The sequence below is a fragment of the Schistosoma mansoni genome, chromosome W (genome assembly GCF_000237925.1).
Source record: "Schistosoma mansoni strain Puerto Rico chromosome W, complete genome".
In the NCBI taxonomy this organism is placed as follows: Eukaryota; Metazoa; Platyhelminthes; class Trematoda; order Strigeidida; family Schistosomatidae; genus Schistosoma; species Schistosoma mansoni.
The window spans coordinates 44,340,171-44,356,311 of NC_031502.1; the positions used below are offsets into that span (position 1 = coordinate 44,340,171).

Here is a 16,141-nt window from a genome sequence, read left to right on the forward strand (position 1 = left end):
GCAATTTAATATTTGAAAGACCCACTTAACTTTTCGAATTGTACGATCATATTTTTATTTCCACCTTATTACTATTTGTTGTCAACTGATACCTAACAGTCACTTTATCTATGAATAGTTATCTATAGAAAATGAATGATCCAATTATATTTAAAGAAGACTTATATTCCTCGCTATCAGATTATCAGTTTAAATTTGGTCTATATTCATTTATTTCTACCGTTTACTAATGCCAACAGAAATTGATAATATCTATGAGATTCAATCTACTATTCTTTTATAAATCAATCAAACATAATAGATTTTGTTTTCAAAATGCATTTCAATGTAGTTGGCAAAGTAAAAATCACTTAGAAAACATCTTTACATACTTCAAATCACTAGACAATAATAATATGATCATAGTTTGTGGGTTCCTATCATTTTCATATTATTGGTCAAAATTATATGTCTTTATATCCATCTTAATATTTTTCTCTACCTAAACAACACTTATGTCCATTTTTACAGATTGTTTCCCAATTTTATAATCTTAACAATCTTTTCAAGGTCATTTAACCAATTTCACTCAGTTATTCTAAATTAGATACACTCACTGTACTAGTTACCATTGTTATTATTATTTTGTTTTTTTTCACTTGATGCTTAATATAAAAGCATTACCATCATAAATTTGATTAACATTTTGCATTGGCATAGAACAGGTTTTTTTTCCACCTTTTTTAATTCTATTTATACATTAACATGAGTTCATGGTGTATAACTAACTTGGTTGGGCTTGTTTTCATTATGAATCTATATATATTTCAGTTTAAAGGAATTATACAAAGTTTTCATTGAATATACTATTTCTAAATGAATACCGGATGTTTATATGTACGCATGTACGTATATATATATACATATACTTTTTCATGTTTTAAAGTCTGAATTACTAGACTAACTACACAAATCAACACTTTGTTTCAGTATGCACAATAGGGGAACTTTTAACTGGTATGTCTGTGTAATAGTCAATTTGTATTAATGCACAAATATATACATATATGTAAATGTATATCTACATATAGTATGTGCCTTTATCGCTCACTATTCGAAGATTCTTTAACCACATGTAATGGTTTATATTTTACAATTTTATAATTTTCATCATGAATAGATGCTTTGAATTGGTGAATACATATTTAAAAAAAACAAAAAGGAACACAAATATATATTTCCTGTATTAATTTCATTCTAATCACTACGACCGTTGTATATACTACAAGAATTGCTTTATCATTATGGATTTCTATAAACAAGAAATTGTGGATTATTAATATTATTCACCTCTTCCAAGACGTCATTCAACTCAGTCGAAGTTTACTGACTAAATAATGAATTATTTATACAGTCATTACTATCAGTTAAAGTTAATTTTATGGATTTTTTATTGGGTTTTACTATTATCAGGAAAATGTTTAGCAGTAGATGAAATTGAATTACGTCTTCGTATGCGTGAAGAAATTGCACCATCTACACGTATTGGTTCAGTTATATCAAGTTTACCCGTTAATTTACGATCACAAATGCATTTTTTAACTGATAGTACATTTTTTACAGTCACACCAACAACTGGTGAAATACGTGTTGGACGTTTAATTGATAGAGAACGACTATGTCCGGAATTTAAACTTTGTTGTGGTGTGATTACATGTGAATTAAAAGCTAGTATTTTTGTAACAAACAAAGCTGCAGGAGAATTCGCTGCTAGTGTTTTATTGAAAGTGGAAATTCAAGATCAAAATGACAACAGACCAACATTCAGTGCACAAAGTCAAACAGTCACTTTATCTGAAGCTACTACTGTGGGCACACTAATAAGTATTAATGCAGCAACAGATGCCGATATTGACCCTGAAAATCAGATACAACGTTATACTCTTGTCGAACATACAGGTACATTTAAACTAGATTTATCTGGACTCCCCACTGTTCGTTTAGAATTATTACGTCCACTTGATAGGGAACAAGTATCTGAATATAAGGCAAGCTTAGAAGCATGTGATCCTGGTGCATGTACACGACAAACGCTAGAAATTCAAATTCTTGACGAAAATGATAATAGCCCACGTTTAGCAAACACCCGATTTAATAAACGATTAATTGAAAATATTCCAGTTGGTACTGTAGTATTACAACTGAACGCTACTGATATTGATTCAGGAGAAAGAGGTAGGGTTATGTATAGTTTTCATGGAAATATTGATTCCGACTTAACTGAAACATTCGAGCTTGTTAGAGATACCGGTGAAATTAAACTAAGAAGACCGTTAGCAGCAAATATACGTGATAGCTATGAATTTAAAGTAATTGCATGTGATGCAGTAAATAGAGCATGCAGTGGGAACGAGAATTCAACTGCTGACATCACATTTACTGTAGAAGATGTGAATAATTTCCCACCATCAATTCATGCTGTGGCTGCTGGAGCAGCACTAGTTACTAGTTCATCTGATCAAAATAAAGTAGGTGAGTCAAAAACAGGTGAATCAGATCATAACAGTTTCAATGAACCAAAACCCGGTGATGAATTAAGTATCTTGGAGAACTCTCCACCAAGTCAAATAGCAGTTTTAACCGTTCGTGATGATGATACTGGTGATAATTCTAAAGTATCATGTTCCTTGAATGATACGAACAGTAACATATTATCAAACGGTGAAAAAACCACCCAAAATTTTATACTTACTCCTAGTACTCCGGGGATTTATTCATTACGCACTGCAAAAGTATTTGATTATGAAAGTGAATCAACTATTCGTACAACAGTTGTTTGTCATGATTATGGTAAACCACAACAATTAACTTCAGCTAGAGTAATTACTGTGCAAATTATTGATGTAAATGAATTTCAACCGGAATTTTCACGTCGTGTTTATGTTAGTGGAGTACCAGAAAATGCACCACCAGGAATGGATATTCTTACAACTACAGCATTAGACAGAGATAGAGCAGCTGTATTAAGTTATAAATTTGCACCTTCTTCAACATTATCATTTAGTGAAGGAGAAAAAGACTCACATAAGTCTGATAGTATACAAATAGACGATGAAGTTAATAAACATTTTATCATTGAATCACAAACTGGAATAATACGTACAAGTCAAGTGAGTTATTTCAAAACTATTTTTTTAATAGTTGAAGTCATTAGTCAATTGAAGCTAGACTACCATGGAAACCTGGAAGCACTAAACGGCCGTTTCGTCCTATTGTGGGACTCCTCTATGGGTTAAGCGCTCGCGCGCGAGACTGATAGGTCCTGGGTTCGAATCTCGCGAGGCAGAATCGTTGATGCGCACTGGTGAAAAGTCCCACGATGGAACAAAACGGCTGTTCAGTGCTTCCAGATTTTCCATGGTGGTCTAGCTTCAATGGACTCATGATCTCAACTATTGAAATTACTATAATATCCACAAAAACCCCTTCTGATGGTGTTCTTTTTATCTTATTAGTAAAATAGATGATAAAATTGGTTATTATGTGTCTATTTAAATATCTACAGACTATGTTTATGAATTAGAATTCTGTTTACTAATAAAAATGTGTAAAAATCAACAACAAAAAATGTTTTGACCATAGGTTATTCATTTTTTTAAACAGCTGATGTCTAATTTTCTCTTCTTGGAAATTCGTTATTCTTATTAATTGTAGTGTTGCATATAAATATATTGATGTGTTATTAAAATCTGTTGCTCAATTTCTTGGATCGGTTGAAGTTAGACAATAATACCGCTAGATACCAGCTCAGTGGTCTGTCGGTTAAGTGCTCCGGCGCGAGACTGGTAGGTCCTGGGTTCGAATCTCGCGAGTGCGAGATCGTGGATGCGCACTGATGAGGAGTCCCATAATAAGACGAAACGGCCATCCAGTGCTTCCAGATTTTCGATGGTGGTCTAGCTTCAATTGGCTAATGATCTCAACTCTATTAAATTACTAAAATCTCCACCAAACCCCTTCTGATAAAATCTGTTTCAGTTTAAATTCTATATCTTACAGAAACATCCACACTCATTTGCAACCTTGATAGAATTGCTTTGTTTTATATTCAGTTCTGAGAATGATCTGAGAATAATTCACAGATTTTAACACATAATAATAGTCTTTTGTTTTCTCTGTTTATGTATTCTGGATTAAAAGTTTAATGAAGGTGATAAGTTGAATATTTTTCAACCATATTCATCACTCTATGAAGAAAATATTATGAAGAATTAATTTAACAGCATTTGGAATTATAAGGTTCAGCAATAAATTAAAATAATCATTAATAATGAGTCAAGAAGCTAGGATTGAAAAATGAGTTCAATATTCCTCCATTTTCATTGATTGTATCGGTTAGTCAATCATAGGAATATTGGAACCTGAACAAATATAAATTGATCCAAGTAGCCATACGATGAAAGAACAATCTAAAAATTATCAAGTTGAATTCTGAAGTCCTATAAGTAGTTATTGTATCAACTCCAAAAAAAACAGCATTAATCATACATCGTGTGATTCATCAAAAAGCAGTGAATTTGCCGAATAAAAGATAGAATGTGATTTTAAAATTTAAGATCTAAGGGATAGATGATAAAAAGTGAATAAATCTTTTCTATTGTGAGCATTTGTAAAACATGTCAATAGGTTTTTTAATCAAGTGAGCTTTTAAATCAAAATTTTCGAAGATTAAATCATTTTTGTAAATCTTTCGTTCTAATATTAGATATCTCATCTTCGAGGAAGACCTATTTATTTGCTATCTTTATAAAGGTTTAACTAAATATTTCTTCACATCTTGGAAATTTCATTTGTTACGTAAGATTCTAATATTCTTTATAATAGTGATAATGGTATGAAAATTAACTGTAGATATTTCATGGCAAACTCTAAGAAATGTTGTGAATAAACTTATATAAATGATCTATTGCATATCATGCATTTATTATGATTTCGATAGCAAAACAATCTAATCGAGACTAAGTTCAATTTATAATACGATCTGAACATGTTCTAATTTCTTTGATTACAACCCTAAAACAATCCTTTCTGCATTATTTCACAAACCTGACTACTAATGTATATATATATCATCATAAATGGAATGAAATGACGTAATTATTCTTGTCCGTCATATACTTTTCCCTAAATTTTTGTTTTACAGTAAAAATATATATTAAAACAAATATGAACAAATAAATATTGTCCATGCGTTTTGTCATTGAACATTACTAATATTAGAAGGGACTTTTGTGGAGATTTCAGTAGTTTTATAGTTGAAATCATGAGTCGATTGAAGCTAGACCACCATGGAAACCTGCAAGCACTGGACGAACGTCGGATGCCGGCCCAGTGGTCTCGTGGTTAAGCGCTCGCGCGCGAGACTGATATGTCCTGGGTTTGAATCTTGCGAGGCGAGATCGTGGATGTGCACTGCTGAGAAGTCCCACAATAGGACGAAGCGGCCGTCCAGTACTTCCAGATTTTCCATGGTGGTCTAGCTTCAATTGATTCATAATTTCAACTATAAAATTACTACCATTAACTGATTATCTTGTTTTTATTTATTGCTATTAGTGATTGTTATTTAATCTTAAATGAAAGTTTTCTTAATTCTTTATTGAAAATTTCTGTTGAGTATTAGAAATTAGATTCAAACTTATCTATGATCTATTCTCGTGTTCTATATCTTACAATAAACGAAATGATTTCAATATTATTGCTATCGATTAAACCTGAAATTAAAAGTGATAAATTTTATACAACAATAGTTCTTATTAGAAGAAACGTTTTATCGTCTTTATAACAGTGTATACCTACTATTCGACTACCAAACCACTTTCATAAATACAATGAACTTCAAACTTAACATCATTAGGCAATAGATATTATATAACTACTTCTTTACGCCTGTTACTTCTCATGGTTTAGCGAAAGCCGTTCACCAGCATTCTCCATCCAATTCTATCCTAGACAATCCTTTCTAGTTGCTATTCATCCCAATCATATCTGCTCTCAATACTCGATGCAGCGTGTTCTTCAACCTTCCTCTTTCCCATTTACTTCCATCATTCCAAGTTAGCGCTTGCCTCATGATGATTTCCTCAATGTATATCCTATCCAACTCCATCGTTTTTTCCTAATTTCTTCTTCAGTTGGGAGCTGGTCTATTCTCTCTCACAGTAGGCTGTTGCTAATGCTATTCGGCCAACGAATACTGAAATAGCTTATTATTACAATTTTATGCTAACAACTAAACAAACAAAATGAAAAAAGATGCAAGACACTGTTTTTTGAATACAAATGGAACGTAAAAATAGTTACTATTAAGATCTTTCTCAGATCGATTACATTGCATTAAACTACTTAAACAGCACACAAAAACGTAACACGTCTATTAGTACGTGTTTGTTTGATTAACGAATTACATGTTAATATATCAACATAAACTTCTGTGTACTGATTTTTTCGGGTGGATGTAAATATTCCATTTATGTTTCGATTACACAAATGAATAATAGAACTAGGAAATACAACTCATATCTATAAGATTATTGAAATAATTGAGAGTTACATTATTATTTCCTACTATAAATCTTAACTATTTCCAATCTAATACTTACTACAATGTTCCCCAATGAAAATATTTAGTGGATAGAGATCAAGAAAGAAGTATATCATTTCATATTGTACATCAATGATAATAGAAGTAAACTGAATAAGAACAATCGATCATATATGTATCAGAATTTGTTTCATGAAGTAAAATTCAATTGTGTCCATCTTAATCAGTTGATTTATTAGTTTTATTTTAAGTTATTTTAACAAACTAACAAACCTCATCAATATTTCTATTGTGCTATCTATAAATAGAAAATGAAACAGGAATTACATTTGACGTATTTTATAGAATTACAATATACTTCCTTCTCTACTATAGTGTTAGATTAGTTCACTGACGTTGTCTGTTTCATCTTCCTTATATATACATATATATACATATTTAATTTTTAAGGAAACTTATTTGTATCTAATTATTGATTGAATTCGACTTTCTTATCATATTAAAATACAATTGGATAAACGTAAAAAATAATGGTTGTCTATATAACTGTAAAAGTATTAGGTCAAGTGGAATAGAAAATATCACAAATTTAAAGGTATTCGTTCCATATGTTATCCGTTTCAATTAATCGATATGATAATACTAGAAAAATGACATGGTACACGGAATAATTTATACATTTTTCATGCAACTGGGTCAATTTTCACTTAAATGTAACATATTATTGATATCATTACTGTCTGTTAGTAGTTCCAATTCGATTTATATAATATACCACATATAACATATCCCTGATTCTGGGATAATAGTTCTGATGATCTTTAAGAGAAATGAAGAGGAAATGAAACTAGACTGTTATATTTTCTAAGAGTTTTACTTGGAACAGACTAGATCATAGGATAGCCAATTTTATTTTCCTCTTTCGCAGTCTGTGCTAAGTTTTGTCAATTATTTTGCCATGAGATTGACTCAATATTGGCACTTCAATTAAATTAGACTATTACAGTTTTATTACTTATGCAGATACTAATACCAATATCGTTCTTCAATGTTTATTATGCATTTCCTCTGATAATACAAAAATATTCAAATATATAATTAAACATTAAAATAGAATAAGGTATTTAAATATCCTGACCGTATATCAAGCTTTATAAAACCTTCGATACTCTAAGTCTGCGTAAGTTTACAGGATACACTTCTGAATGTAATATCCCATAAAGGACTGATATCTGTTTATGTATTTAAACACATAAATATTGGTACAAGGAAGCACCAGATACATATGCGCCTCACAACTCTCATTTGATTCGTGTGAGGGCTGTGATACTGCCCAGGTGCCAAGGCTGAAGCAGGTGGTTTTCTTAGGGGGCCACACCTGGAGTCTTTGACCTAATGGTCTAGTCCACAAGGCAGTAGAGCATCGTAAGGAGATGCAGTCCCATGGTAGCCGGTGAACAACGATTGGTTCATCCGCCATTTGTTCCCTCAGGGTACTGGAGCACATGTGCACCATTGGTTTGGAATCAGGGTTTTTCAACTCCCTTTCCGCGTCCACCAACCCGGTTAAAGCGCCGGACATTCACTTTTCGTCCTCTCAATTTCGTAAACAACAGTGATGCCACGAGAAGGCAGTGAGTAGGACTTCCCTGGCAGAGGGTATATATTCGCGTGGCCATGTGAGAGCATTTCGAGAGGGAGAGCGGACTCTCCCCACTCTCAGCCGTACCAGGGCATTTGGGGGTTAAGGACTGATAAAATCAACATATCAGTTTTCTAAGTGTTCTGTTTGTCCATTTATCGAATATTCATTACTAGATGAAACTAATTTCTTATATGTAATGAATCATTATAGTACACAAACTAAATCATCAATCAAAAAATATGCTTGCTTGTTCTTACTACGTTTTTTCTCTCTTCTAAACCCGATAGTTCTTTCTTCTTAATTAAATAACTTATGGAAATGAAAAAAAAATATTTTGATTAGAGATTATTGTATTAGTTCAAGTGATTATTGATAGCAGAAATAATTTTCTCAATATATTTATCCTATTAGCAATGAAAAAAGAAACAAAACTAGTCAGACATATTTGTACACATTTAATTCACTTGAGATATTAATTTTTAAAAAATATATATATCAGAATATTCTAGCACATTAACTTCCTTTCATTCCCGGCATAAATATTCACGTATTACGAAGGCATAAAAAAAGAAGAAAGAAAACTATATAGAAAAGAAAACTCGAAGTTTTTTTATATTTTCCTATGTTAAGTAAATTATTAGAAGAGGACAACGATGGATAGTGGCTAGCAGTGAATCAAGGACGCGCTTTTCGTCCTATTTTGGACTCGTCAGCTGGATGTACTCGCATCTCAGGGCTGATGTTTACTCTGGGACTCAAACCCAGTACCTTTCTCTTCAAACGCCTTCGTGTTATCCATTCAGCTATTGAGTCCTGATAGTTCTGTTAGAGACTGACCAGTTGCAGTCCTAAACGTCAATGGGAAAATTCAAGGAAACAATACTAAGTGAATTATTAGAAGAGGGTTTTTTGTGCAGATTGTAGCAATTTAATAGTTGAGTTCATGAGTTAATTAAAGTTATACCACCAAGAAAACCTTGGAAGCACTGCATGGCCGTTTTGTCCTAGTATGAGACAACTCAGAAGTACAAATCCATGATCCCACTCGCGGGGTTCGAACCGTCGGATGCCGGCTCAGTGGTGCAGAGCTTAAGCGATCGCGAGCGAGAATGAAGGTCTCGGGTTTGAATCTCGCGGGCGGAATCGTGGATGCACACTGCTGAGGGGTCCCATACTAGGACGAAATGGCCATCCAGTGCATCTAGATTTTCCATGGTTGTCTAGCTTTAATTGACAAATGAACTCAACTATTAAATTAAATGAATTATTTGAACTTAGTAGGAAGTACTGATTCCAATTATTGTTATTTCATAATGTATTTTGATATTAAGTAGAAAAGAATTTTCTTTATGTTTTAAATTAATTTAATATTTCTGTGGTATGTATAATGATGGTCGATTCCATGCAAAACAGACGAAAAAGCATAATAGTGCAATAATGAATCAGGATGGAAGCATATTTGACGAAACTTCCCATTTTATAGAAAATGATATAAATGATACAAACTTTATAAAATTTCATTTGGAATTTGTATTCTATGAAAAATTGAGATAAGACACTTTGAAATATCGTTCTTTCGAGTCTTTTGAAAAGACGAATATACATTTATTATCTTTACTATCATTTATATTTTCGACAATGACTAGAAAAAACGGGGTTGTGATTTTGATGTCTAGATGTGTTGGTGGAGTTAATAAGTAAGCAAAACAAGCAATTAGATCAATAACGATGATACGTTTATGTACAGTTTCTGTCAAGGGTTGTGAAGATTTTCGAGTCTCATTTAAATCATGAATCTATGAGGTTTAAAATACTGGAAAAAATCTGGAACTATTAGGAAGCCATTTTGTCTAAGCGCAAGACTTTCAGCGGTGAACTTCTGCGATCCCGCGATCGGGAATCGAGTCCAACACCTTCTGTCTCGCGCAAAAACTTAACCTCCAGACCACTGAGTTGACATCCAAAAGTGGTAATGTCTAACTTAATTCAACCTGCGACATTCCATGACCATCTTCGTTTCTCTTAAGTGGGTAACTGCCTTACAATAGACACGGATTCGTTTCACTGACCACGGCTTCTTGAAAGCACTCCGGAAATGTTCTCTCAGTGTGAGTCACTAGTAATCACATGGTAGTTCTGAGTAAATGGTTGTGGGGATTGTTGAATTTGTTTGCCCGTTAGGTTTCACATTGTCTAGAGTTTAATCCCTTGTTGATCATGAGTACAGACACCTGAAAGTCCTATACGAGTGAGAAACAGATATTCAGCGCCTCCTGGTTTTCCACATCTGTCTGGCTTAATCCACTTTGTGATACGAAATATGTTCAAGCCATAGATTGTTCATTAATATTTGTTATCAGAAAGGGTTTTTTGGATATTATAGTAATTTCAATAGTTGAGATCATGACTCATGATCTCAACTATTGAAATGAATAATATTTGTTTAGGCTCTGTAATTCACCAAATCCATGTTTTAAAGTATGCCTTATAGAGACAAATAGAAATTTTATATGATTTTCATTATCAATAAAACCAACATGAACTACAGTAGACAGACGAATGCGAAGTGTAAAATCAGACTATCCAATTTTCTTAATGAAACACAAATAAGAAATTAAGATCTTCTAGTCTAGACTACTCCAATTTTAATTACATAATAGAATTTCCCACCTTTGAGTTTCTTCCATTCAAAAAAGAAAGTCAGTAAATACAAGTCGTAAAAGGATACTTAAAATGACTAAAGTTGTTTTCGAAAATAAGGGTAAATTTAACTCATTAATCAATATTGTGATACCATGTCATCAAAATTAAATAAATTTGTTTTGCAACTTTTTCTGTTATGAATCACCTACTAATTATTTACGGTCAGTCACTGAGAAAGTGTCTGTTGAGTGACATAAATTATTTCTGAGTTAGCAACATCAATAAATAAAAAATTGTGAAAATAACTTTTATCTCAAAATGACTCTGGCTAGATAGTTACAGAAAACTACAGAGATCTGACGGTTAGTTTATCTTCAGTTTACGAATAAACAGTAGTTCACTCTCAAGATGTTAAAGGCTTTTTAATGTTTTAACTGAATAAGCCTTGTTGGATGTAAGGGACTAATTGTCGATAGGATTAGCTTGTTACCTCTTTATATCGTGATTGATATTTCATTGAGCTAATGGAAACAAGAGAAGGATTTCAACAAAAGTATCCCACTTAAATAAATGTTACGATCATCAATTTCTTTTCATGTATATAAGAAATTGTACTACGATTCTCATTGTACTAGACAGAGTAATTGATTTTTAACTTCAAAAGTTCATATGATATTACGAAGCCACACTACTGCATCAACATCATTTCACCAAGATATTTCAAACTTGATCATAATATATCAAGGAATATCCGTAAGTTCGCATAAGTCGAGAAAATAAGTTCATCAAACACTTTGCGCCACCACTGTTCAATGTTAGTTCAAGGAAAATCTTGCACTGAGTTAATTCGAATGTCGATTGTCTTATAATAATCTTATGCTTTTAATGAAAGTTCTACCTACACTAATCTACAGGATATTCCGCTTATCTCCAAATCTCAGTAATAACTTTCACTTTTCGGAAGGTGTAGTCATTCACTACCACAGCGTCTGCACCCTTGTCACTTCCGACAGATTCTTTATGTAACTATCATTCTGAACTCTAATCAAATAGTATGTTTTAAGACAAATGGATGCTTATTTCTTTTATATATAACCACAATTTCACTTTAATTAATTTAACGTAATTTAGTTAAATATCTTTTTATTTTCTGTCACTTGCTACTGTACCTAATACCTAATTAAATTATTTCGAACCAAATAGCTAGTTGTTTTTTATTGAATGGCTTTTATTATTGTGCAACCAGTTAGTACTCACTTATGACTTATTACACTTAGTCGATTAATATATGAATATATGAACTCACCCACAGCTCATAAACTGAAACACCGACATATTTGAAAGTATTTTGTAATAAGGCGTCGTGTGATGTTACTATGTCAAAAAATTCCTGCATTGTTATGATAATTTTCATTATTGACTCTGTTAGTAAGAGAATATTTCATAAAGTTGCGGTCGATCAACAGTTGTTATCGAACTCAAAATAAATTAATACTGATTTTTCCCAATCCACTAGTTTACATTTTCACTCTTAATCAGTTAAAGCTCTAATTTGATCATACACTCTACTCCTTACTGTCGTGAAGTTTGATTTTCTGCTTACCTCAGATATCCTACTTATCTCGACCAGTTTCTCATAAAGCTAATCACTAATTATGTTGATGTTAATGTGTTATCTATAAAGTTCATAACTAAAATAGTAATGTTATTCAGTATCCATTATTTTTCAATAAATTATAATTAAGATGTGCTTTCTAAAGTTAATTATAATTAATTCATGAATAAAATAATATAATTACACCGTATTGTTTTTATTGGTCAATTTATATAAATGGGATTATTTTTTTTAGATCAGATTCAATAATAAAATAAAGAATTTAACAATAAAAAAATAGCGTAACTAATTTGCTAATGATCTTTGTCTGAATAGTTGGTATTTGTCAGAAAATAAATAAAAATAAAAAAATTAAAACGCCCACATAACAATAACGAGTAACAAAACAACAATCTCATTTATATTAATTGTTACCTTAATAAAGATCGTAAAAAAATGTGTCGAACGAACATCAACCATCGATTATCAATGTGTTATTTTTCTCATTTTGTTAGAAGTAAATTCTATTCTTAGTTTATTTGATCGTTCTTTCTTTGACTACTTTGTGTTGCTACTACTACTACTACTGTAGTGAACAGAACACGAGTGTGAACAATCGAATGAATTTCAGCAAAAATTACAGACTCACTAAATTCTGATAACCATACAGTAAACAGTTAATTTGTAAAATAACAATCAATTGTCTCAATCTTAACTGTTTCTTCTGCAAATATCAGTCTATCTTCTCTGATTTCATTGTTTTTGCATTTTCATACCGATTGCACTTCATTCATGTTCGTTCCTTATCGATCTTCTACCAAAATACATTCGATGTCTGACTATTGCCCTATACTACGTATGTGGATATAAGTAGACCACACCACACTACTACCTGTGCTGTAAAGGAGGACATGATGATGAAAACGGATTAATTTTCTGAGCGAAATCACATATTAACTTTGTAAAATATGGAAATCATACATTTAATACATCAGTTTTATATCTTCATTGTAGGGCATACAACACTACTATTACTACTTATATTTATGTTTGCGCTACGTTGTAAATGAAACTATATTTATAATTTCTTTAAAAAAAGCACTTGAAACAAAAGTTGTAAGCACGTGTAGATTAACAACAATGGTGATATACTTCATTATTAAACGTGGTAAAATTCAAAAGTGATGATAATTATCCAAATAATACATAGAAAAGTTGTGCATTTTAGGTGACAAAAAAACAATACATAGCAAACAGTAAAAAGACCAATATACTGATTGATAGTTATTTGTTTGTTGTTTTTGTTTTAAAGTTTATACTAATGAACGAATAGTAGCTTCTGTTATACAAAAAAAGAAATGATAAATGTATGATAAGTTTTATGATAATCTATTTCTTCTTCATTTTTCTTTGTCTTTTACATCATCTCATCAATCACCTCAATTGAGTATTTGTGTATTTTACAATTGTCTTATATGAGTGATTAAATGAGACTTTCTTGTAAAAATTGCATATGGTTATGGGATTTTTTTAAAGATAGTATTTTTCCTTTAAGAAAACAATGAGTTTAATTTGTAGAGAAGAAAAGACGAAATATAAATTGACATTTAATTCATTGTAAGATCTGAGACCAAAAGAAATTTGAGACTTCTTTCTGTTCTCTTTATTAAAGATGGTGTTGATCTTGACTGATTATTTACTCACTATTGTTATTGTTTTTCTTAAATAATTGTTTATTTATTTAATGTAATATTTTGCTAAGTAGTAAAACACTCTACTTTGTATGATTGTTAAAGCTTATTTGACAGAGTAAATGAAATGATAAAACACCTGTTTTCGTCATTATTTAGTAAATGAAATAGTTTACGTTTATCTTATGTAAATAATTTGGGTCCTTGTGAATTCAGATAACACCAGTAAAAGAAAACAATCTGCTTTTTTTGTAGAGAATAGGATAATCGATAAGCTTTGATGATTTTATAAGCAAAGATGGACAGTGGCTAGCAGTAGAATTCAGGACGCGCGTTTCGTTCTATTGGGACTCGTCAGCTGGATCATCATTATTATCTCAATTACCAAGATGAAATTCCCCTACTATGCATTTTATTCCCACGATTTTTTTGCATTTTCATTTTTCCTATATTATTATTATACTGATTGTGACTGGACACTTTATTGCAAATCATTTTGACCTTTATTAAATGACCTTTCTAATTTACAAACAACACAATCTTCAAGTATATATGTCGTAACAGATGCAAATGTTCACATATAACATTGCCAAATTAATTAATACATGCCTCATTTTGGCCTTTGTAAAATAGCACAATAATTATGAACCTATGACTGTAGAGCCTGATGATGAAGTTATTGAACGCAATTGTTCGCTCAAATATCGTTCATTTTTAACCCTTTATCAATTAAAGTTATTCTACTTTAATTATAAAGTATGACAATCAAATCGTGCATTCATTAAGTGAATACTTCTTTTTAACTAGTTGTCATAAGATTTCATTTTAACACTTTTTAATACTTAAAAACAAAGAAAATTTTTTATTTCAATTTTATTTTTGTTTAGGTCAAATAGTTCATATATATAGATTACTTTTAACCAAATGACCTTAAGTATGTAAAGGCATAGGGAATAGAAGTATCAAAAAGAAACTCATTATTAGTTAATCTCCATTTCCACAACAACAACAACAAAATAATATAATACAAATTGTCCTATCAGCGAAACAACTAATAATGACTCACATCCTGTTCATGTTCATTCTCAAACTCATGATCTCAACTATTAAAATTGCTATGATATCCACAAAAACCCTTTCTGATATTATTCAACCAATGCTAACTAGTGACTGGCTTCAAGAGGTATTTCATGGAGTTCTAGTCAGAAGCAGTGACCAGTGGAGTTCAACCAGGTCTGTTGTGAGATAGCAACTCATTGGCGAAAATAGTGGGTGTGTCGCTCAATTCCGGGGATCGGTTGAAGTTAGACATTAACACAGTTGGATGCCGGCCGGCTCAGTGGTCTAGAGGTTAGGCGCTCGCGCGCGAGACTGATAGGTCCAGGGTTCGAATCTCGTGAGGCGGGATTGTGGATACGCTCTGCTGAGGAGTCCCATAATAGGACGAAACGGCCATCCAGTGCTTCCAGGTTTTCGATGGTGGTCTAGTTTCAATTGACTCATGATCTCAGCTATTAAAATGACTATAATATCCGCAAAAACCCCTTCTGATAATAATTAATAATCGGTTTACTGTTCTCTGTACAGTTTAATGATCGAAAATTAATCTTTTCTTCTCAATCGTCTGTTCTTTCTAGTAAAATAAATAACCTGTCTATTTTATATACATTAAATAGGAATAATAATAAATATACACATAAGTAAGCAATAACCCATTCTAACAACCAGAGAAATATACACCATAAACATCATAAATAAGTGATTAAAAGTGTTTCCTATTTAAAATCATAATAACTTACTAATATAATGAATAATATTTAACCGTTTCATTCAACTAGAGAGAAGAAATATCAACCAAAGTAAACATTTTATTCAACGTAAAATAAGTATTTTTTTTAAAAAAAAGGAACCGAATGAAACGTAAACAAAATGTTGTTTTTGTTCAACCTAAATACTCATACATTACGGAGAAACCAAAAAATTGT

At 31.6% G+C, this 16,141-nt stretch overlaps 1 protein-coding gene across 1 annotated transcript in view; it reads left to right on the forward strand.

The window, feature by feature from the left end:
* Positions 1-1,376: 1,376 nt before the first annotated feature.
* The window catches only part of Smp_176540 (putative cadherin), a gene marked incomplete at its 5' end in the record, with an annotated part of 53,246 nt that continues 38,481 nt past the window's right edge, over positions 1,377-16,141 (forward strand). Inside the window, 2 exons of the mRNA XM_018789833.1 lie at positions 1,377-2,511; positions 2,611-3,149. Of these exons, the coding sequence (XP_018655236.1) occupies positions 1,377-2,511; positions 2,611-3,149 (1,674 nt within the window). The remainder of the gene's footprint in view (positions 2,512-2,610; positions 3,150-16,141) is intronic.